The sequence below is a fragment of the Cyprinus carpio genome, chromosome B17, assembly GCF_018340385.1.
Source record: "Cyprinus carpio isolate SPL01 chromosome B17, ASM1834038v1, whole genome shotgun sequence".
NCBI lineage: Eukaryota > Metazoa > Chordata > Actinopteri > Cypriniformes > Cyprinidae > Cyprinus > Cyprinus carpio.
The window spans coordinates 24,789,444-24,813,651 of NC_056613.1; the positions used below are offsets into that span (position 1 = coordinate 24,789,444).

Here is a 24,208-nt window from a genome sequence, read left to right on the forward strand (position 1 = left end):
ATGTATGTGTGTGTATATATAACATATATACACACACACACACACACACACACACACACATACACAAGTCACAAAAGTACAGTTAAGCATATTATAATGTGTTGTTCTAAAAAACAAAATAGCCTTATGATGAAACCCAATGGTGACAATTTCTACAACCTTAATGAACAGGAGAAGATTCACAATGAATATGAATGAAGTCATAAAAACTGCATGTACTGTATGCTGTTTAAACAATACTTAAAAAAAATGTTAATTGTTTAAATTTTATTTTATCATTCCAGTGGTTATGTTTTGATGTTCAAAAAATGATTAATAATAATAATAATAATAAAGCTATTTGAGGGAAAATTGTGTTCTTGAATAATAAAAGTTAAATAAAACTAGTTATTGAGGGAAAAATTAAATATGATTTTTCAGTAAAATCTTGATTTTATGCTTTTTTAGCATTTAAATTTTAGTTAAAATGTATTTTACTATATTAATAATAACTTATTGAATCACATGACTTTTTCACAACTATACCTTATTTCAGTTTCAAAACATTTTTCTTATTTTGAAACCTTTATTGTATTTTAACAATAATTTGTTATGGCCAATAATCAACACGCTTGCTGACATATAAATCTACTTTTTCACTCTTTTTTTCCGTTCACAGTAAAGCTCCAGTCCAGAATAGTATGTTTTAAAACCAAGCATCAAGACATTAAAATATGAAGGAGTTCAGAAGATGGATAATAGTTTAACACTTCGGTGTCCTGACATAGAAAATTAATATCTGAACTGAAGATGAGTCCATATGTCATCTGCTTCCAATAGCAGCCAAATTAAACAGATAATAAAAATGCAAATATTTGCAGATACTTCTGCAGTCAAGCGTGTTGTGCATCCATCCCCATTCAACAGAAAATGTTGACCAGTGTGAAGTTTTGAATCAGCAACACACACAAGTCTTTCCTATGATTGCAGCTCTTTTAAAAGAAGATGTGCAATATAACACAGCAGCTCTCCCAGATGTCTCTGGTCTTCAGAAGGCATGGCTCACTGAGGAATGCATGGAATGCAGCTCACGCAGCTCTACAAAGCCGTCAAGCCTGTTGTGCAGCGAAGACAAGGCCCCTTTTATCACCTGTCTCTGCCCTCGTTATGTGACTGAGCTCATCCGCTGTCTTCAGTCGTTTATGAAATGAGGAGCTATAAGGAGCACAATGCTTAAACAGTACTGTATGTCCAAGCTGCTGGCGAGATGCATTTGATCCATAGGTCACAATGCCCTTAGTGTTGACCTTTAAATATCAGACCATCAACATGTTGACAGACGGTAAGGACACTGTTTACTGACTGGAATATAAGTCACAGGCAAGAAGCATAAGTAGATGAATACAAACAGAGAAACATGCTTTCTGATAATGATGTTATGTTATTGGTAGGCTAGGCTTGAACACATTTGTGAATATACAGGCTGATTTTACTTTTGGTGAAAGTGTTTATACAAATATTAAACATGTGTCTTCCTTTCTGTTTTAAGAGGCTCCTAAAGCTTTCCTTATCTATTCTATAAATGTCTGATCGTGAAATTTGAATCTGTTGATGTAAGGGAGTGTAATGTGTATTTGTGATGAAGACCTGACACCTGGTGGTCGCTTAGTGCATTACAGCCTACTAACGTCAATTATTTACATTTACGCATTTAGCAGAAGCTTTTACCCAAAGCGAGTTACAGTGCATTCAGACTAACATGTGTTCCCCTGGGAATCGAACCCGCAAGATTCGGGATGCTTACGCGATGGTGATGCAATTGTGTAACTATGAGTTCTAGTGGTAGTTTGAAGTATGTTAAATCCTTACAACATATTTGGCCAAAACTTTCGATACTGCCTTTTCCACATTAGCACTTGACTTATTAAATAAATTATCTGTAATACATTTGTTACATTTCATTTATACACTGTACTGTATTTTACAAATGTAATGTTTTAAATGTCTATCCCTGCATCACTGCATTCTGTTTTCAATCTGCAATTTCACTGAAATGATTCTTTGTGACTGTTTTACTGTAGCACACAAAGAAAAACTCAAGATGTTTTGGATTGCTGTCTTTTTTCTGTTTGTTTGGTGGTAGTCTTTATTTTTCAAACAACATAACTGCTTCCTAGCACATGTTCAGAATGAAAAATGGTTTTGCTTCAAGTAAATACAAAGTTTGAAAAGGCAAATGAATAAGACAGAGGAAAAACAGTCTTTGGGCTTGACATGTTCGCAGATGCTGTTACATTGTGCCGATGTACAGTACCATGCAGAATAATAGCTCATCAAAAGCACTTCACACCTCTTTTAATGTGACATCTTGATGCTTTTTTGCTAAAACATTAGTTTATTTCATTGTGATGTTAGCCATGGGTTCAGGTTCTGTCCTTCTTATCGCCATCTTCAAGTACCTCAGTGCGCTACAGCTAATTTTTGACTGTGGTCTTAGAGCTGACCGTTTCCACGTATATGCACTCATTTCAGTTCATCCCAATCTAATACTGAACAAATCACCCGGAAACCACTCAGAACTTCATCTCTCAGTGGGAATGAGGGAATATACAGGTTATGGGTCGGAAAGGTAGTCAAAGGCATTTATATACACATCTGTTTTTTGTTGTTGTTGTTGTTTTTGAGTCCTTAACACATCATTCAACAAAGCACTCCTGTCAATTGGCAAAACCATGCCGTGTGAGCTCCATGGTCTTGTCTGAAAACTTGTTCAGGCTTCAATTTTGCAGGCAGAATGTCGCTTCTCCCTCTCCAGCTATTCCACGCTAAGGATATGAGGTCAGATGTTTTGGACAGGGTCATGTTCGATTGGTTTGACAGCAGCACCTTCAACTAAAACAGTGTGCAAATGTTTTCCTCTGGCTCCTACAGCACCTCGAGCTCAGCAACCTGACTAAACTCCTCCCCTTTCCCCGCCTTCCCTGCCAGGTCTCAGAGTCAGGTGACCAGCTGCGGCTCCCAGGATTGGCTGGCCACCTGGGGGCGGCACTGTGCGACGAGCGGCGGGCCTGAAGGAGGCTGGCTATCCAGACACAAGCCGCTGATCATGTGCTGCAGCGCTGGACCTCTGGGCTTCCATTTCTACAGAGGGACGGAGAAAAAAAGTGAGGATGAGTTAATACAATTATAGTAACACATGCAATTGCTGTAGACAAACATCCCACAAATAAAGCACAGAACAGGGTGTAAGAATTGCTCTCTCTCTCTCTCTCTCTCTCTCTCTTGCTCTCTCTCTCTATATATATATATATATATATTTATATTTCAACTAGAGGCCAAAGCATGTCTCATTTTCATTTATTGTAGGTTGAAATACTAAATTAACAAACTATATAAACTATAACAAATAAAATAAAAATTAATAAAACTGCATAATCATTTTTAATCCTCTTAATTGTCACCCCGCCTTTTCTGAACATAGACATGAAAGTGCACTATTCCAACTTAAATTGTAATAATTCATGAACGCTTTTCAAAACAGACCTAAGGTTGGTCTCTTTTTGAAGAAGACAATCAGCAGATTATTGCAGAAAGTATAAAAGTATAAAAAAAAGTTATAGAAGTTTAAATTAAAACTGTAAAGAAAATGTACTGTTCTATTTTATTATATTTTATATAAAATAAATATTTTACAAAATAGGTTTTAGTCCTAAATTTATATTAAATTAAAGCCATGTGTCTAAATAAGCTACATTCCAAATTTGAAGTTGATATAAAAAACTTTAGGTTCCTATGCAATTTTGTTTAGGCGTTATACCACAAATTTTTTGGTGCATTTTCCTGTCACAAATGTATACATTTCTCTTTCAATATTAAGATATTATATCCACCAAATAATCTTGAGACTCAGACCTTTCCAACCAGAAAAAGAGCTGGTCTAAGGTCCTTAAGTTATGTGTCCTGTCTACATAACATCTCAATGCTCTGATGGGACAAAGCAAAGCTAGAGCTGGATCTGCCTCCTCTGGGGGCAGTGCTTGCAGGCTCACCACCTGATCCCTGAAGGGAGTAATGGGAACCATGGGCACAAAGCTGGAGCCTCAGGATTACCTGGGAGTCAGACGGCACAAACTCTAGGCATGAATCGTCGACCGAAAATGCGTGCAGGTCCCCTACCCTCTTGATGGAGGCCAGTGCAACCAGGAGCAGAGTCTTCAATGAAAGAAACTTCAGCTCAACTGACTGCAAAGGCTCAAATGGGACCCGCTGTAGTGCTTCGAGCACCAGAGACAGGTCCCAAGAAGCTATAGAGGGAGGCCGAGGAGGGTTCAACCTTCTGGCCCCCTAAGGAACCTGATGACCAGGTTGTGCTGCTCCACCGTTTTCCCCTCCACGGGGTCGAGGTTAGCAGAAATAGCAGTGACGTAGACTTTAAGGGTGGAGGGAGACAGCCTTTGCTCCAACCCTTGCTGCAAGAAGGAGAGCACAACTCTGATCGGACATCTTCAGGGGTCTTCTGGACGAGGGCACAACACTCGACGAACATTTTCCACTTCAAGGCGTAAGCATGTCTCATAGACGGTGCTCTCCCTGAAGTGATGGTGTCAACTACCTCTTGGGGTAGGTCACCTAGAACCTCCATGTCCAGTCCAGGGACCAGACATGAAGTTTCCATAGGTCTGGATGCAGGTGCCACAGGGTGCCCCGTCTCTGAGTCAGTAGATCTTTCCTCAGAGGAATCTCCCAGGGAGGGGCTGTCACGAGGAGCAACAGTTCCGGGAACCAGGTCCGAGTGGCCCAGTAAGGTGCCACAAGCAGGACCTGGTCCTCGTCCTCCCTGACTTTGCACACTGTGTATGCAAGAAGGCTCACTGAGGGAAATGCATATTTGTGTAGGCACCGAGGTCAGCTGTGTGCCAGTGTGTCTGTGCTGAGTGTTCCTTCGGTCAGGGAGTACAACAGCTGGTAGTGTGAGGTTTCTGGAGAGACAAACAGGTCTACCTGAGTGATTCCGAAACGTCTCCAAATCAGCTGGAACATCCGGGGATGGAGTCTCCATTCTCCAGGGAGCACAGCTCGTCGGCTGCACAGTTGGGCAGGCCCGGAATGTGAATGGTGACCTCAAATGCTTCTGACTCCAGAGGAGGAGGTTGCAGGCGAGTTGTGACATACATAGCGCAGACCACCCTGTCGGTTGATGTATGCAAAGGTCGCAGTGTTGTCCGAACGGACCAGTACGTGCCTGTCTTGTTAGCACCCTATGAGACTCTGAGAGTTCAAGGCAAGGTGCACTGCTAACTACTCGAGGCAATTGATATGCCATTGCAGTTGGGGGCCCGTCCCAAGACTGCTTTCCCATTGTACATGGCACCCCATCCAGTGGTGGAGGTACCCGTGTGTACCACAGCATGCCTAAAGACCTGGTCTAGGGGCACTCCTGCTCGAAGGAATGTGAGATCGGACCACGGGGTGGAGGTTTGGTGACAGGCCGGTGGAACTTGGACCCGGTGAGTGCCGTGCTGCCACGCCCACCTCGGGACTCGTCCATGAAGCCAATGCTGAAATGGTCTCATATGAAGCAGCCCTAGCAGTGTAAATGCCGCTGCAGCTGCCATATGCCCCAGGAGCCTCTGAAATTGTTTCAGTGGGATCGCTATCCTGCCCTTGAATAAATTAAAGCAGTTCAGTACCAACTGCGCATGTTCCTCTGTGAGGTGTTTTGTCTATTCGACTAAATCCAACTCCATACCAAGAAAAGAGATCCTCTGCGTCGAGGAGAGTTTTCTCTTTTCCCAGTTGACCCGAAGGCCCAACAGGCCGAGGTGCCTGAGCACCAAATCCCTGTGCTCACACAACTGATCCCGAGACTGTGCTAGTATGAGCCAGTAATCAAAATAGTTGAGAATGCGAACAACTTACGTGAAGACACAGGGGGACAGGGACAGCCCTGAAGGGCAGGACCTTGTACTGTTATGCCCGTCCCTTGAACGCAAACCGCAGGATAGGTCTGTGGCGCAGAAGGATTGACACTGAAAGTACTCGTTCTTCAGGTCGATCACTGCAAACCAATCTTGGGAACGGATGCACCCATGATGCGTTTCTGCATTAACATCTTGAATGGGAGCCTGTGAAGGGTCTGGTTCAAGACACACAGGTCCAAGATTGGTCGTAACCCACCACCTTTCTTGGGTACAATGAAGTAGGGGCTGTAAAACCCCACCCTCATATCGGCTGGAGGGACCGGCTCTATTACGTCTTTCACCTTCGCTTCGTCCCGAGTCTCCGCACGCAAGAAATGAGCATTGACTGCCTTCACTGATGTGAAGTGGACACCTCTGAACTTTGGGGGACGCCGGGCGAACTGAATCGTATTGCAGAGTCTGATGGTTCAAAGGAGCCAGCAAGACGGGCTGGACAGTGCTAGCCAGGCTTCCAGATACTGTACAAGCAGGACCAGCGGCCAACGTACCCACAGTGGGGCAGCGAGGTGTAATGCAGGGACCCGGCTCAGGCAGCTTATGGACCGACCGAAGCGGGGTCTGAGTGTGCGGTGACAGAGAGGTTAAGTGGCGGGATAAAACAAAACAAAAGATTCTCCGCCCGGCCCTCCTCTGGAGGAGGGAGTGATGCGTTTTGTCGGGAGGAGCCCAAAAGGATACGACTGGTACACTCTTTGTGGAGGGCCCAGTGCATTCCTTAGGGTGCTTGGCTGGCTGCTAAGTGCAAGAGGAGTGGCGTTCCCTGGGAGGTTGGTTCCTCGGAGGGGTTGCCACCACTGTGATCCTCAAACTGCCTGAGCTACTGCCAGAAATAGTCCTCCCCTGACTTCTGCCAGGAAGAGGCAGAGACAAAGGAACTCCACCCATTTCGAGTTAGTGGAGCCTGATCCGCAACTCCGAGATGGTCATCTTCCCACAATGGGAACATGACTCAACCACGAATGCCAACGAAACGAAATGATTGCATCTCATTACATTAGCTTTGTATAGGTATGTTAACCTTGAATGCTCAAAAATGTTTGACAGAAAATATGCAAACAACGTAATGTACATTATGCATGTATCAATTAATTTATTTTTTATATTTTCTGTTTTAATTACAATTTTTAGTTGAAGTTTTTGTGAGTGTGTGTTTGTCATTTTCATTAGTTCTTTATTATATTTTATTTGTATTTTTTAAGTTATTAGGTTATTTCAGTATATCAAGTTAAACCAAATGAAAATGTTGCCTTGTCAACTATCTGAAATAAAAGATTAATAAAATAAAAGTTTTTTTATTCAGTTAATGTTTATGTCAATGAATTTGCTTGTGTGTGTGTCTGTATGTTTATAAACATCTCTTAATGGTCTTGTCATATGAAGAGCAGCAGCTGTTCTTCTCTCTTTGGAATCGGATCTGATTGTGAGGGATGTTCTGATAATCACAAATGCGCTGAGCATGAATGAGTGGACAGGTCAGACTGATGAAAGAGATAAAAGATAAAAGCCAGTCCAGCTAAGCCAACTATGTTTGTCAGTGGAACCATATGCTGTGGGCTTATGGTAAGATATGTGTTTGTGCCTGTAAGCCTGCCTGCTGCGTTTCAGATCGAAGGTAGCTATTATCACTGAGAGAATGAGAGAGGGACAACACTCGACATTCCACCTCAAATGGCAACAGAATATTACTTTATGAAAATTACATAACTTCCACAAGAACAACTAGTGCTGTCAGAATAGAGCTTAGTAGTCTTCTGAAAGCTGCAGACATCAAACCTGCATGTGATTGATTCTCAGTAGCTTGTGGAAACTCTAATAGCCTATGCGTCAGTTACAAATACACCCACCTGTCTGGACTCTTTGATGTTGCAGGGCTCCAGTCTGACCTTTGACCCTGCAGTGAAAGCTGTGATGGCCAGACACAGGTCATGCTGACGGATCTGTGGTTCAATCAGAGTCCACTTCTGAGAAAACAGGACGGATGAATGATTGAGTGGGTAATGCAGGTGTAGAGAGTTGCTAGATATATGTAGCAAATCACAATTTGTACAGCAAGAACAGTCAAATTAACTAAATATTTATTTGCCGTTTTAGTTGTTTATTTGGCATGAAGGAGTTGATGAGAGTTATTTTCTTTACTTATTCCAAAACAACTGCATTATGCATTATATCACCTTTGCACAGGTATTTTGACTTTAATATTAACCTATATATATAGGCTCTCTCTCACTCTCTCTTTCTATATATGCAAATGTGAAAATAATGTCAGTATGGAACGTGCTGCAATTACAGTGTACATTTTGCATGTATCAATGAGGCAATTTTGTAATAACTATTATAAAATATGTCTATTAACATGGTAACTGAAAATTCACAAGATTATCTGATCAGCGTGTCCTGCTCCAGAGGCAGTCGATGATGCACTGTGATCGGATCTCAGTGTAATGTAATGCATTCGCGGGTTGACATCATGCATAACCCCACCCCACCCTCACGAACTGTCAGAAGAGAGAAGCAGTGGAGTGCTAGGGAGACTCGTACAGTTACTTTCACTTGATAAATGTCCTGACTAAAAATGGTTTTCAAAAGAAAACCCACCACTTCAGGTCAACTTTGCAAATATGGCCATTTTCTGCAGACTTATTTAAATATTGCGCGGGAACAACAGATCCGATCGGTTATCCCATGTAAACAGGCCAAAACAAAACAAGAACCTTTAATGGCCAAAAAAGAAAAAAAAAAAAAATGCAAATGTGAAAACAATGTGAACATGTATCAAAGAGGCAATTATGTAATAATTTCAATAATCACAATTATGTAATAATTGAAATTTTACATGCATGTTGACATGGTAAATGGACCTTTTTCACATTTCCGGGTTTCTCAGCAGCGGAAGTCGTCATAATTGGGTAAACTTCGAGAGCAGGGGATGAGAGAGTAACACAAATATATTTTTTGCATTCCCATTTGCTCAAATAGCAAAAGAAAAACTCCACATTAGTGTTTTCACGACTTTCAAAAAAAAAAAAAGGAAAACAAAAATAGAGAGAGACTGATAACAGCAGTCAGAAGAGAGAACAATGTCGAATTTACCAGCCCTCCTATAAACGCTGGATTTGAAACACCCTCGCATTAGCGTCATCAACTAGATTTTTTTTTTTTTTTTTTTTTTGCAATTTGATGCAAAAGTGATATAATACAAAGTATAGAGTTATAAATATACATACATTTCAGTGTCTCCCACAGATTACCCTCTATGTGTGGTGGCACTTCCCCTGGGGGAAATATATATGTATATAATGTAAATATAAAACAGCAGACGGTTTTATTGAAAATGCAAATTCATTCTCTGCCAGCAGGAGGCGCTTTAAGAGCAGCAGAAACAGCGGTTTCCCCGGTAACGGCTGTAATCAAAACAGCGCTGAATTCAAACAATTCTGAAGACAGTCGGTTCCTTTAAAACAAGATACATTTATATAAAAACACCCGTGCCTTGTTTTGATTTTGAAATGTGCAGTGCTCATGTTTATTCAACGAAGTCAAAGCATTTTGGAAAATCTATTTGTGGCAGTCAGTGTTGATATTGTGGCGTGCCACCACAAATAAATCAATGTATGTATGAGAATGCTTTTTTATAAAAATAATAAATATTATTATTATAAAAAGCTGTGGGATTTTTTATGATGATGATTGTTGTAGAAGCGTGTTGTGGGTGTTTTGTGAAAAGGGTCCACTGAACAGTTTACAAAACAAAACAAAGATCTTGGGAATCAGAATCAAATCAGGAAATCAGTGCCAATGCCAAGCCTTATTTTTGTCACTTTATACTTTCACTTACTGAAACTACAGCTAAAATTGTTACGGAAAACAAAACTGCCACGCTCCTGATGTAGTTTAGTTACTGAAGCTAGTGTAAATGCTACATTGAGTCAGTTATCACACACCTGTGAGGCAGGGATGCTCGGTGTGCTCTTACACTCCGCCAAACCCAGACTGTCTGTGCCATGACTCTCCAGACACAAGCCTCCCTGCTTCAGGAGACTGTACGCCGCGTCCTGCTCGGGGATTCTGACAGACACAAGCAAGAAAGACAAAACACATTCAGAACAGCAGTCCATCAGAGTCCAGAGACACAGTCCAGTGAACGTGACTCACTTGAGTTCAGGATACACATTCTCAAGATACCAGCGGAAAGAGTTACAGTTCAACTTCCGTCTCAAAGCAAGCCGATCTGCAATACTGTACAGAGAGACAGAGAGAGAGAGAAGCGGGTTAAAGGATTGGTCATTGTGCATTGTATTGATCATGGCATATTGTGAAAAAAATACTGAAATGGATCCAGTCAAAATATATAAATACATTTATGGCGTATTTGAATTGCATATAAAATGTCCATCCATTACATAGTTTTAGTGCTGTCAAACGATTAATCACATCCAAAATAAAAGTTTTTGTTAACATAGTATATGTGTGTGTACTGTGTGTATTTATTATGTATACAGGTGCATCGCAAAAAAAATCATGAAAAGGTTTTTTTGTAACTTATTTCAAAAAATGAAACTTTCATATATTCTAGATTCATTACATGTAAAGTAAAACATTTCAAAAGTTTTTTGTTTGTTTGTTTTAATTTTGATGATTAGAGCTTACAGCTCATGAAAGTCAAGAAAAACGTTTTCACAATATTCACATTTTTTGAGATGCACCTGTATGTAAATACACACCCATGCATGTATAGATTAATCGTTTGACAGCACTACATAGTTTTAATATTAACAAAATAATAGACATGATTAAAATAATGCATATTTTTCAGTAGTACATAAATGAAACAGGCCAGATTTCTGCACTCAAAAATCATTGCATAATTTATTATTAATTATTTGCATATATTTGGTTTCAATTAAATAACCATATTTTCAAAATGCATTTATTCAAATTGCTTAGAATCAGCATAAATCTGTGAAAACACTTCAGTTTATTCAGTCTGAACATGCTTAAAACATGACTAGCTGTGGAACAAGCAAAATTAAATTAGTTAAAAATGTAAGAGACTGAAATAAATTTGATTTATTGATGATAAATAAATAACCTGGTTATTGTGTAGTTAAAACACATAGAGTTTATTAGTACTATCACAGAAATCTGACCTGCTTCATTTATGTATGACTGACCAAAATGCATCACATTAAACACATGAGCTTCTTTAATGTATAAACTCTGTAATCTAAATAGATGGAAATTTTATATGCACTTCAAATACATCTTTTATTTATTTATTTTTTTGAGTAAATTGTCATTTGCTGTTTGATTTCAAACCTAGCCTGATGCTTCTTGACAAGCCGAGATTGAATATATACTTGAAGTACTTTTAAGAAGCTTGTTAGTCTGTTTCATTGTACACTCTTAAAAATAAAGGTGCTTCACGATGCCATAGAAGAACCGTTTTTGTCTAAATGGTTCCATAAAGAACCTTTAACATCTCAAGAACCTTTCTGTGTCTTTGTGGTGAAAGAAGGTTCTTCAGATTATAAAAAGTTAAGAAAGAGATGGTTCTTTGAAGAAGCTTTGACTGAATGGTTCTTTGTGGAACCAAAAATGTACAATGTACAAGTATATTGTACCTGTTGTGTTCAAATTGTACTGCAAAACACTTGCTGCTATCGAGGTGGGATATGAGTAAGGTTAGGGTGGTATGGGTTGGTTTAAGGGTGGGGTAAGGTGTAAGAGATGGGGCAACAGTGTAATTATAAATGTAATTACATAAACTAATTACAGATGTAATTACATGCAGGTATTTAAAAATATATATATAAGTACAATGTAAAAGCATGCATGCACACAATAAGTGCATTGAACCAAATAATTAATTTAAATGTAAGTACATACAGTAGTAGTTAAGGACACTTAATATAAAGTGGGTCCAGTGGTTCTTCTGTGGCATCGCTGTGAAGAACCTTTATTTTTAAGAGTGTTTGCAGCTGCATGAGCATTCTTCTAAACATCTTTTTTGTGTTCCCTTGAAGAAAGAAAGCGATGTACTGAAGTACTGAAGGTCACCATAAGCAGATCTACATAAGGTTTTAGAGACGTCTGACCTCCCGAAGGCCTTGCCCTGTGCTGATGGTCTTGCTGCGTAGTAATACTGTTTATACTCATCCATCCAGACCTCAGCAGCTCTCCGTGTGTTCCTGCAGCATAACAGCCATTCATTCATACACTGCAATGCAGAACATATGATTGCAAGTTATAAAGGTCAGTTTACTTGATGTAGGTGAGTGCGTTGCCCTCTGGGAAGTCATAAGGATGGCGTTTCCTGAAGACGTGGCCCACGCGACTGCAGGGCAGGATCTCAAGACTGCCGCCACACATCCACACTCTGAACGACAGCTCTACAGCATCACAACAGTTACAGGAGAGATGGAAAGAATCACATTCATGTGTGGGAGTGAGAGAGGAGTAGTTCTATAGTATTGTTACTATGTGTTGATGTAATAGGAGGGGCATTGAGATTATTGGATAAAAAAGCAACACAGGCTTTCCTGCAGATCTTTTTGTCCTAAGCATCACACTGAAATCTCATTTGTACAAAATTCCTCTCCTTGTAGATGCAGGAGAAACATGAAAATGTTCTGATGGACCCTTTTCTTGGACTGTGATGAAGCGTTTCTGCTGCTCGGTGCGTGTTTCTAACACAGCGCTGAGGGAGTGACGGCAATCTCTCTCTCTCTGACCAACATAATTCATCTCAATATTTGTTCCTCTTTTCCTCTCCTTGTAGTTTTCTTCTGGAAAGTCACACTTACAGTGGATTTTTTTTTTTTTTGTTTTGTTATATTTTTTTTATTTGTTTTGTCATGTCGTAGTTTTACTTTCAACGTGGACAGACAAATTGCCTGTGGACAACTTTGCCTGGTTAGGACACAAGGGCACAGGGATGGTAACAAAAATATACTTTTTTTTTTTTATTCTTTTTTTTTTTTCTTTTTTTTTTTAAAAAAACTTTTATTTATAAAGTATTTTGGACTCTAAACACTGCCTACTGTGCACATGCGCACGCGCACACACACACACACACACTGACACACACACACACACACACACTCGAAAAAATAATGTTGTGTTTACATTTTTTTTTGGTGTATTACATAGGTGTAATGGTTTTTATACTGTACAAACTGTATTTTCTGTTTTCATTTTAATTAAATTTAAATAAAAAAATTTTTAACTCAAGTGGTTTTTTGTGAGAGTTTTTGTCAGGTTTATTAGTTTTTTACATAGTTTTATAAATTTTTATTTCAATTAGATTTTTTTTTTAGTACAAGTTAAAAAAAGAAACTGTGAAAATTAGAAATGCTATTATTTTTTTTTGTTGTTTTATTAATTTTTATTTTTTTTATTTTTTTTTATTTGTTAACACTTATTTTTATTTGTTTTGAAAAAATTTTTTTTAATGGTTTTTTGCTTTAGTTTTTTTTTTTTTAATTCGATGCAAAGGTGATATGATATAAATTAGTGCTGTTAAATGATTGTGATGTTTTATGATTATAAGAAATTAGTTTTTTTTAAGGTGATATGTTTTTGATTTGTGTTTTTTTTTTTTTATTAGATGTTAAGGTTGGTATATATATAATTATTTCATATATAAATGTTACATATTTTTCTTAAATATATACATGCCTGTGTGTGTACTGATATATACATAATAAATATACACAGTACACACATTAATCATTTGACAGCAGTATAGTGTTATACATTTTTTTTTTTAAATCTAAATACAAAATTTTTTTTTGAGGATTTATGATGCTGATGACTGTTGAAATGCGTCGTCACAGTCTTGTGAAAGGGGTTCATTAGTGAGGACATCCACACACTATTCTTGATTCAGCTCTAGCAGTGCTGTATAATCACTGGATTCACAGTATGTCTGACACTCGAACACATCACAGCAGAGGAGTAAAATCATGCATCTGAACATCACTTACCAAAGTTCTCACCACCCCAGATGTCCATGTGAGTGTCGTACTGGCCCAGGTGATTAAACCAGCCTTTATCCATGACAAAGATTCCTCCAGCAATCACAGGAGTCCTGCCACAGCAGCGGTTGGTATGGACATGTTACAGGGATCAAATGTCTGAGACCACAGAAAGCTTCTGGTGCTTGAATTTGTAGGTATTTCATTGTTTCAAATTTGCTTCTATTCGTTTAGTTGTCAAGTTTTTTCTTTGTGTTCAAGATTCTAAAACTTTAAATAGGTTTAAATAAGATTCTAATTTTACTATCAGACTTTCTTAATGAAGACTGAGAGAGAGAGAGAGAGACCTGATTGGTTGTGTTGGGTCGTTTCTTGCCATTTTCTGTTCTATAGGAATCTGCTCCCATTTGAAGTGTAAACTCCAGTCGAAACCTGACGTCAGAGGGGAAGAAGTGAGACGCTTACTTCTGGAGTCAACACATGCAGTACATTTGAATCTGTCAGCAATCAGACTAGTGGTTGACTGAATGTTTTTATTTTATTTATTTATTTTATTTTTTTTGATGGCCGATACCATAAAGTACGTATGTGACCTTGGAGCACAGAACCAGTCTTAAGTCGCTGGGGTATATTCGTAAAAATAGCCAAAAATACATTGTATGGGTCAAAATGATAAAAAAATTTTTTTTTCCAAAAATCATTAGGATATTAAGTAAAGATCATGTTCCATTAAGATATTATGTAAATATCCTACTGTAAATATATTAAAACTTAATTTTTTATTTATAACATGCATTGCTAAGAACTTCATTTGGACAACTTTAAAGGTGATTTTCTCAATATTTTCAAATTATTGTATCTCAGCCAAATATTGTCCTCCTAACAAACCATACATCAATGGAAAACTTATTTATTCGGCTTTAGATGATGTATAGAAGATGTATAAATCTTGACTGGTTTTGTGGTCCAGGGTCAAATATAATATAATTTGAACAACATGCCAAACAACTGCTGCCATGAAGTGTCATTTTTTTTACATACTAAATTTAAATTATTAACTGTAAAAAAAAAAAAAAAAAAAAAAAAATGACCTTGATAAAAAAAATAAACCTGTAAAAAAAAAAGGATTTATGCTTTAGCCAAATTCATAATTGTAAACTATAGTATTTTTCGCAAATAAAGACGTTGTTGAATAAAAGCCAACAGTGCACTGCAAACATATTTTCTCATATAAAAACCAGTTAATACTGATTTTGCATTTGAGATGAATATGACATGGCAGCAAACTGGATATTGTGCACTAACATTTGAAATCAGTGATTTAAAGATTACATTTGCATCTGCGTTTAGGTGCTGGTGTTTTAGTGCTGTCAAAATAAAAGTCCCATTCCTGTCAAGCACTCATTAGCCAAGAAAAAATGACAAATATCAGCTTGTACTGTATATCAGACTTTATTTACCGATACCTTTAAATTAACCAGATTTGTGTGATTGATGGCTCAGAGTTTGCTGTAGATCTAATGTTCTTGCTTGTGCTTTAAGTATCAACTCTGTATCAGATGTTTGTCTTCTAATATTCCTTGATAACAATAAAAATAGATATAAATGAGTCTAATTCTTACAAACAATATAAGCCAATATAAATAAAACTAAAAAAAAAAAGTGGAAAATTTGGAAACTAAAATTAAAATGCAAACTAAAAAAAAAAAAAAAGTTAATTCAAAACACTTATAAGTAATAGTAAAATAACACTGGTTCATAATGAGATCCTTTGGTGCCTTGGCAAATCTGAGCACAGTCAGAGATTTCTAAGACTCTAGAAGAGAAATTTGAGATTATTGGGGATTATTCTTAGCAGAAACATCGAAGATGTTCTCCATTTGCTCTCATTGCTTTCTGGCAGAAACAAATATTGTAGTGATTAAACTGACATTGATAAAAGAGATGAGTTTGTGTGGTAAAGCAGTGAGATCTCTCACCTCCTCTCAGGTCAGCAGAAGCGGCCAGGTAGGCGAAATTATCCAGACTGATCACATCAATGATGGGACTGACCACACGCGTATGATCCTGCAGGAGAACACAAACCACAAATGAGCTCTGGCTAAAAAGCTTCTTTGCAAGTATTTGTTTTATTTAGTCATTATTGTGTTTCAGGGCAGCTGAATGCAGCAGAGAGAAAGACACAAGCCATGTGACCACCCTGCTTTAAGTTGAATTAGAAGGAAATGCATGAAATGAAAATTTTATAGATTTTATTATGAATGATTCATCCATGTTTTGGTAATGTTTAATTCAAATCTTCTAAAACTCAAAAACCATCCAAACAGATTATAATATAAACTAAACTGTTTAAATAAATTAAATGAATATTTCTCAAAAAAAGAGGGGAAAAATAGAAAGAGAAGGATTGTGGCAGTCAGAAGAGAGCAAGATGTCAAATTTTTGGTCACTCCCTCAGCAGTTGTATTGCAAACCCCCTCACAGCAGCTGTATTTCATTGCCAAGATAATATAACACAACGTACAGTGTTATAAATGCACACACCATATTAAAAAAAAAAAAAATGTGGCTAGAAATGCATCATCTGACTGTGCAAAGGCTCTGTGGATTTGCATCATTCCCTGATGCAGAGCTCTAGTGTGTTCTTTGCTGCTTTGCTTGCTGCAGTGCATATACTTGTGCATACATAAAACTATTTTACGAGCATGTAAGCATGGCGTATGTCGCATAAAAAATTAAAAAAACATGTGCCGGGGAAGTTCATATTACAACTGCATAAGAAAATCATGTGTTTTTAATTAGAGGGCGCTGAATGCAAACAGGCTGAACTCTGCACTCACACCTCGAGTATGTGTGCGGGAAGCCCGAAATCCCATCTGTAACACACCCCACCTACAGCAGATTCACAGATTCACACAGCCATTGACATCAGGACACTCCACTCAGAACAAGCCTGTGGCTTGACAGTTTCTTTTCTTAAAAAACAGTACTGTGAACTAAAACATATAGTATTACCATGGTACCACATCCAAACTAGATGAGCGAACCTTACAAAAAAATGTTTTTATCTAAAATCAAAAGGGTTTTATACTGTTCTTATTGTAAAAGTTTAATAAATAGATTAATAAAAGCAAATAAAAAAAAATCAAAAGTAAAAAATGGAAAATAATATATTTTAATTGAAATGCTGCATACTGTTCTAAAACACTTTCCATACTGCTATTGTAATAGAAAAAACACAGAAAACAATAAAGAATTTTGTAAATCTAAATTTTGATATTTAACAAAACTTGTTTTTGTTGTGCATTTAATAACTTTGTATTTTTTGTGTTCTGAATTAGGGATTCATAATTATTTTTTGTGATTCATTAAATTCTAATATTACATAATTCCGAAATTCTTCTGTAAGTTGATAATCTCAATATTTACAACTAATTTGACCTTTTTAAACATCTGCTGTTCAAAAATACAGATCCATGAAAAAATTTAAAATTCAAAGAGACAAAATTCAAATGTTCAGGCTTCAGACACTGATTTTCTTTTCAAGTGTTGTTTGAGGAGAGACCGTGTGTGTTTCGTTCACAGCGCTTAGATTATTCGGACATGCGTATTAAAAGCATTAAAAAATAACGACCCTTGAGTCAAAAATGGAAAAACAGGAGCATTCATGGACATTAAAAACAGACTGTAGTCAAACACATGAATATTAAAAAATAATGGTTTTACACCATGTTTTAGTAAAGTGTCTAAAAACTGCTTTCTGATGCTCAAGTGCCCTTGATTTTAATTTGATAAAATACATTTTCAATATATACATCTGAAGAAAATCTGACCAAAGAAAAGGTCCACTCTCATGTCTTCAACAATCAGCAGATTTGAGCAATCATCCAGAATCACTGCCTGTAGCACAAACCAAGGTATACTTTTTTGAGAAAAACTTGGCTCCAGAACCAAGACTCTTATGCTGCAGAAAAGTGGTTGAGAGCGATGAGGTTGATGATGATAATCGCTCTTGATGGATTTAGGATGAGAGAGGCTACATGGTGCAGCTGTTGAGAAGGGTAACAAAAGGGCCTTCCTCTCGCTCTGATTCTGGGAAAATCTCCCTCTGAAGAAACCACGACTGGACTCTGGGCCATTTATGACTCATACTGACTCTCACGCACTGTCCGGTCCATGGTTAAAGCAGCATGACAGCGGGTCGCGCACAGAGATCAAGCATATGATCAAACTCTACAATAATCTGTCATTCTGCAAATTCATCTGTCCCTAGGTACAAGCTAAATGGTGTCTAATATGGACAGGTTTGCATGGCATGCATCATCCTCTAAAACAGGATATGAATAAGGTTTAAGGAGGTATGAGGTAGTATGCAATAAACACAGGTTCACGCAGTGAGAATAAACTTGACCCCAATGTGTTTTGTGCTGTGAGAGAATGAAGATTCAAATGACATTAGAAATGCTCAATCTTCCAAAACGTCAACAGGTAAAAGGTACTCTAGATTTTAGGAACATTGGTGTTTCATTTTGGGACAGTAAAACACTTGTAGAAGTGTTTGAGGCACCACTCGACGTCCAATGTCAATATGAGGCGAGAAAGCGCTGGCTCTGAAACAGGACATGATCAATGGTTCTCTTAAGTATTCATACACAGCTGTGTACTTCTGATACTCCCACTCAAAAAAAAAAAAAAAAAAAAAAAAAAAGATTAAAAAAAAGAGAGAAAAAACTTTCAAAATGTTTGTAAAAGGGCTAGATGTCTAGAAATCCCCTCATGATAAAATGTATAATATTGGCCTCTGACTAAATCTGAATAACTAACTTGTCACTATGTCAGACTCTGTTCCATGTTTTGTGTTCTGACTCCTCACTTGTTCATGTCTGGAGTTTTCCCATGTGCCTTCCTTGCCCTTATTTGGTTTTTCCTGTTCACGTCCCCATTTTAGTTTCTAATTGTTCCAGGAATTTCTTATTATTAGTTATCCTCCTCACCTGTCTGCTTCTTGTTATCTGCCCTATTTGAGTTCTAGCCCATTCTGTTCTTTCTTGTCTGGTTTTGTGAATGTCTGTGAATGCCATCACCCCACTTATGTGTGTGTCCGGATATCCTTGGCTTCAATTAAAGAGCTGTTGATTGTTCTCCTGTGTTCTCATGTGGTCTCCTTGCTCCAACACAATAGCAAGCCGTGATAGAATATAGACCCGAAAAAAAAAGTAAGTGGTGCCCCTCTCCCCAATTTTTATTTCCGCACATTTGTTGAACGTCCATTTTGTTCTGTTCGTTGCTCCCCGGCTACAGGAGGAATGAGCAATGTTCATCCGCTTCTGGCTCAGGCGAGCTAAAACCACTCACACTACAACTAGGGCATTCATGCCATCGCCCTCGCAAGCTCGCCTCGAAGGGGAGACCGTGGTGACGCTGTTCCGGCTCGGGATCTCTTACCATCAGCCAACAGAACTCCCAGACACCACCAACCTCGACTGGAAGGAGGTGGTCATCCGGTGTCTGGAGAGCCTCTGATTCTGATCTGGAACCCCTCTGCCGGCTGTTCCTCAGTCAAGCCCATGGCCGTTTCGAAGACAAGCCCGCCGGCCGCAGCTCACTCAAGCTCGCCAACCCACTCCGAGCACTGGCGAGCTGGGTCGTGGTTGTCTTGGGTCTGTTGGGCCTGCTGGCCACTCCAAAGTCATCCCCCCCCTAAGTTTGCTCCAGTGTTGACTTCCGCTCCCGAGTTTAGACCCAGGAAAGGGGGCTCCAGACGCCCGAAGCTTTAGCCCAGTGAGGTGGCTTCTGCCCCCAAATTTAAGGCCCCATGAGGAGGCTCAAGTGACCCGAATTTAGGACAGTTTGGGAAAACTGCCTGATCCACCATGGCTACCACTGAAGTGCCTGGCTACACCTAGGCCTGTCTGAGCTTCACCGATCCGCCATGGCCCACTCTGAACTGCCTGATCCGCCGTGGCCACCCTGCAACTGCCATGATCTGCCGTGAGCCCCCTTGAACTGCCGATCTGCAGTGGGCCCTCCTGGAGACTGACCTGATCTGCCGTGGCAAGCCCGCGTGAACTGCCTAGATTCTGCCCGTTGGCCCCCTGAACTGCTCTGATCTGCTGTGGCACCCTGAAACTGCCGTGCGATCCGGCAGTGGATCCCACGAACATGACTGATGTGCCTGTGGCTCCCGAACTGCCTGATTACCGCCGTGCGCCCACTGAACTGCCCTGATCCGCAGTGGATCCCCGAATCGCCTGATGTGCCGTGGCTCTACCGATAGTGTGCTGCTCCACCACTGGCCTCTGAGTTCCCCGATCCGACCAGGCCCCCGAATTGTTGGTGCACACTTTGGTTATGTTGATCGGCCGTGGCTCCCCGAACTGTCCTGAACGCCATGGGGGGGCGCCCCGGAACTGCCTGATGTGCCGTGGCTCCCCGAACTGCCTGATCCGCCGTGGCTCTACAAAAGTGCCTGCTCCACCATGGCCTCCTGAGTTCCCTGAACTGGCCTGATCCGCGTGGCCCCTGAACTGCCTGATCGCCGTGGGCCCCCTGAACTGCACGATCCGCCGTGGCATCCGGGAACGGAGTACTCAACCTGTCCTGAGGGACCTCCAGGCGCCCACCTCTCTCCTCTTTGACATGTTGCTGTGGTGTGATGACAAGCCTTTCGGGAGGAGGGAGTAATGTCAGACTCTGTTCCATGTTTTGTGTTCTGCTCCCCTGTTTTTTGATGTCCTGGTTTTTACATGTGCTTTTCTTGCCCTTATTTGGCTTTTCCTGTTCCTGTCCACCTTTAGTTCTAATTGTTCCAGGTATTTCTTATTATTAGTTATCCTCCTCACCTGTCTGATTCTCGTTATCTGCCCTATTTGAGTTCTAGCCCATTCTGTACTTCCTCGTCTGGTTTTGTAAATGTCTGTGAATGTCATCACCCCACTCTATGTGTGTGTTCCTGGATATCCTTAGTTCATTAAAAGACTGGACTCTTCCTACGCCGTATCCTGCTAGCTCCACACACATAAAAGCATTGACACTGCGTGCCCCATTAATGTGTACTAAAAAGTTTGATTGTATGCACAATGTTCGATGTCAACAATAAACTACACTACCTCTCAAAAGTTGGAAATAATTACAATTGAAAGTTTTATAAAGATATCTCTTTTGCTCGCTTAGGCTGCAATAATTTGATCAAAATTACAGCGAAAACTGTGAAATATTATCACAATTTAAAATACCTGTTTTATATTTTAATATATTGTTAAATGTAATGTACTCCTGTGATGCAAAGCTTAATTTATAGCATCATTACTCCAGTCTTTAGTGTCACATGATAAATGTGAACATTTCAAATAGAGAACAATTATTTTAAAGGGTAAGAAGAGGAGTATTTGACTATTTCATTTAATTTAATATATTTTATTTATTATTTCTGACATGTGATTTACACACACCTAAAGGATTATTAGGAACACCATCCTAATATTGTGTTTGACCCACTTTCGCCTTCAGAAAGAAGAAGACTCTTTTCTACACTCGGCATTGATTCAAAAGGCTGCTGAAAAGCATTCTTTAGGAAATGTTGGCCCATATTGATAGGATAGCATCTTGCAGGTTGATGGAGATTCTGTGCGGATGTACATCCAGGGCACGAAGCTCCTGTTCCACCACGATCCAAAGAGAGCTCTATTGGGTGGAGATCTGGTGGACGTGTGGGGCCCATTTTAGTACAGTGAACTCATTGTCATGTTAAAGAAAACCAATTTGAAATGATTCGAGCTTTGTGGACATGGTGCATGGATCCCTGCTGGAAGTAGCCATCAGAGGATGGGTACATGGTTGTCATAAGGGCTCTTTATGGACATGGTCAGAAAACAATGCTCAGGTAGGCGTGGCTTTTTTAAACGATGCCCAATTTGGTACTAAGGGGGCCTAAAGTGTGCCGAAAGAAAAACATCCCCCACACCATTACACCACTACCACCAGCAAAACTGCAACAGTGGTAAAAAGGCATGATGGATCCACGTCGCATTCTGTTTACGACAAATTCTGACTCTACCAACTGAATATCTCAACAGATAATCGAGACTCATCAGACCACGCGCAACATTTTTCCAGTCTTCAACTGTCCAATTTTGGTGAGCCTTGTAGCCTCTTTGTCTATTTGTAGTGGAGATGAGTGGTACCCCGGTGGGGTCTTCTGCTGTTGTAGCCCATCCGCCTCAAGGTTGTGCGTATGTTTGTGGCTTCACAAAGTGCTTTGCTCCATACTCGGTTGTAACGAGCGGTGGTTATTCGTCAGTCAAAGTGCTCTTCTATCAAACTTGAAATCAGTCGGCCCATTCTCCTTCCTGACAGTCTTAGCATCAACAACGGCATTTCGCGCCACAGGACTGCCGCAGTACTGGATGTTTTTCCCTTTGTCCTACACCATTCTTTGTAAACCTAGAAATGGATATGTGCCCGTGAAAATCCCCAGTAACTGAGCAAGATTGTGAAATACTCAGACCGGCCGTCGTCTTGGCCCCCAACAACCATGCCACGGCTCGAAAATTGCGGTAAATCACCTTTCTTTACCATTCTGAACATTCAGTTTGGAGTTCAGGGAGATTGTCTGGACCAGGACTACACCCCTTAAATGCATTGATAGCAACTTCGCCATGTGATTGGGGTGATTAGATAATTGCAAGTAAGGAGAACATTTGAACAGGTGATTCTCTACTTCCATACCTTTGTGCTAGGTGAGTGTTATATGGAGAGATGTTTATATATATATATATATAGACAGGTCCTTCTCCAAAAAATGGAGCATATCGTGATAAAAGTTCATTATTTTTATAATGTAATGATTAAAATTTACACTTTCTATAAGTATTTTAGATTCATTGGCATCACGTACGCAAAACTGAAATAGTTCAGGTCCTTTATGTTTTAATACTGAGGTGATTTTGGCAATACAGCTCATGAAAACCCAAAATTCCTATCTCAAAAAATTTGCATATTTCATAGACGACAATAAAAGAAAAGTGTGTTTTTAATAACAAAAAAAAGTCACTTCAAATAATTATGTTCAGTTATGCACTCAAAACTTTGGTCGGGAATCCTTTTGCAGAAATGACTGCTTCAATGCGGCTGTGGCATGGAGGCAATCAGCTGTGGGCACATGCTGATAGATGGTGTTATGGAGGCCCAGGATGCTTTTCGATAGCCTTCCGGCCTTTAAGCTCATCCAGAGTGTTGGGTCTTGCGTATCTCAACTTTCTCTTCACAATATCCCACAGATTCTCTATGGGGTTCAGGTCAGGAGAGTTGGCAGGCCACATTGAGCACAGTAATACCATGGTCAGTAAACCATTTACCAGTGGTTTTGGCACTGTGAGCAGGTGCCAGGTCGATGCTGAAAAACGAAAATCTTCATCTCCCATAAAGCTTTTCAGCAGATGGAAGCATGAAGTGCTCCAAAATCTCACTGATAGCTAGCTGCATTGACACTGCCCTTGATAAAACACAGTGGACCAACACCAGCAGTGACATGGCACCACAGACCATCACTGACTGTGGGTACTGACACTGGACTTCAGGCATTTTGGCATTTCTTCTCCCAGTCTTCCTCCAGACTCTGGCACCTTGATTTCCGAATGACATGCAAAATTTGAATTTCATCCGAACAAAAAAAAAGTACTTTGGACCACTGAGCAACAGTCCAGTGCTGCTTCTCTGTAGCCCAGGTCAGGTGCTTCTGCCCGCGTTTATGGTTCAAAAGCACACAGCCTGTGCACGGGTGGCTCTGGATGTTTCTACTCCAGACTCAGTCCACTGCTTCCGCAGGTACCCCAAGGTTCTGGAATCGGTCTTCTCCACAATCTTCCTCACGGGTACGGTCACCTCTTCTCGGTGGTGCAGCGTTTTTTTTTTTGCCACACTTTTTCGTCCATCAGACTTCCCACTGAAGTGGCCTTGATACAGCACTCTGGGAACAGCCTATTCGTTCAGAAATTTCTTTCTGTGTCTTACACCCTCTGCGCTCATTCAGAAATTTCTTTCTTTTTGTGGACAGCAGTCAGGTCGGCAGTCTTACCCATGATTGCGGTTTTGAGTAATGAACCAGGCTGGGAGTTTTTAAAAGCCTCAGGAATCTTTTGCAGGTGTTTAGAGTTAATAGTTGATTCAGATGATTAGGTTAATAGCTCGTTTAGAGAACCTTTTCATGATATGCTAATTTTTTGAGATAGGAATTTTGGGTTTCATGAGCTGTATGCCAAAATCATCAGTATT

General features: G+C 39.7%; 1 protein-coding gene across 1 annotated transcript in view; it reads right to left on the reverse strand.

Annotated features, from left to right (window-relative positions):
• Positions 1-2,423: 2,423 nt before the first annotated feature.
• LOC109055220 (polypeptide N-acetylgalactosaminyltransferase 16-like) overlaps positions 2,424-24,208 on the reverse strand; it is a 41,788-nt gene continuing 20,003 nt past the window's right edge. The window contains 9 exon segments of the mRNA XM_042742903.1: positions 2,424-3,120; positions 7,805-7,921; positions 9,902-10,025; positions 10,113-10,196; positions 12,056-12,148; positions 12,223-12,349; positions 13,946-14,049; positions 14,284-14,368; positions 15,916-16,005. Coding sequence (XP_042598837.1) covers positions 2,977-3,120; positions 7,805-7,921; positions 9,902-10,025; positions 10,113-10,196; positions 12,056-12,148; positions 12,223-12,349; positions 13,946-14,049; positions 14,284-14,368; positions 15,916-16,005 — 968 coding nt within the window. The 3' untranslated portion in view covers positions 2,424-2,976.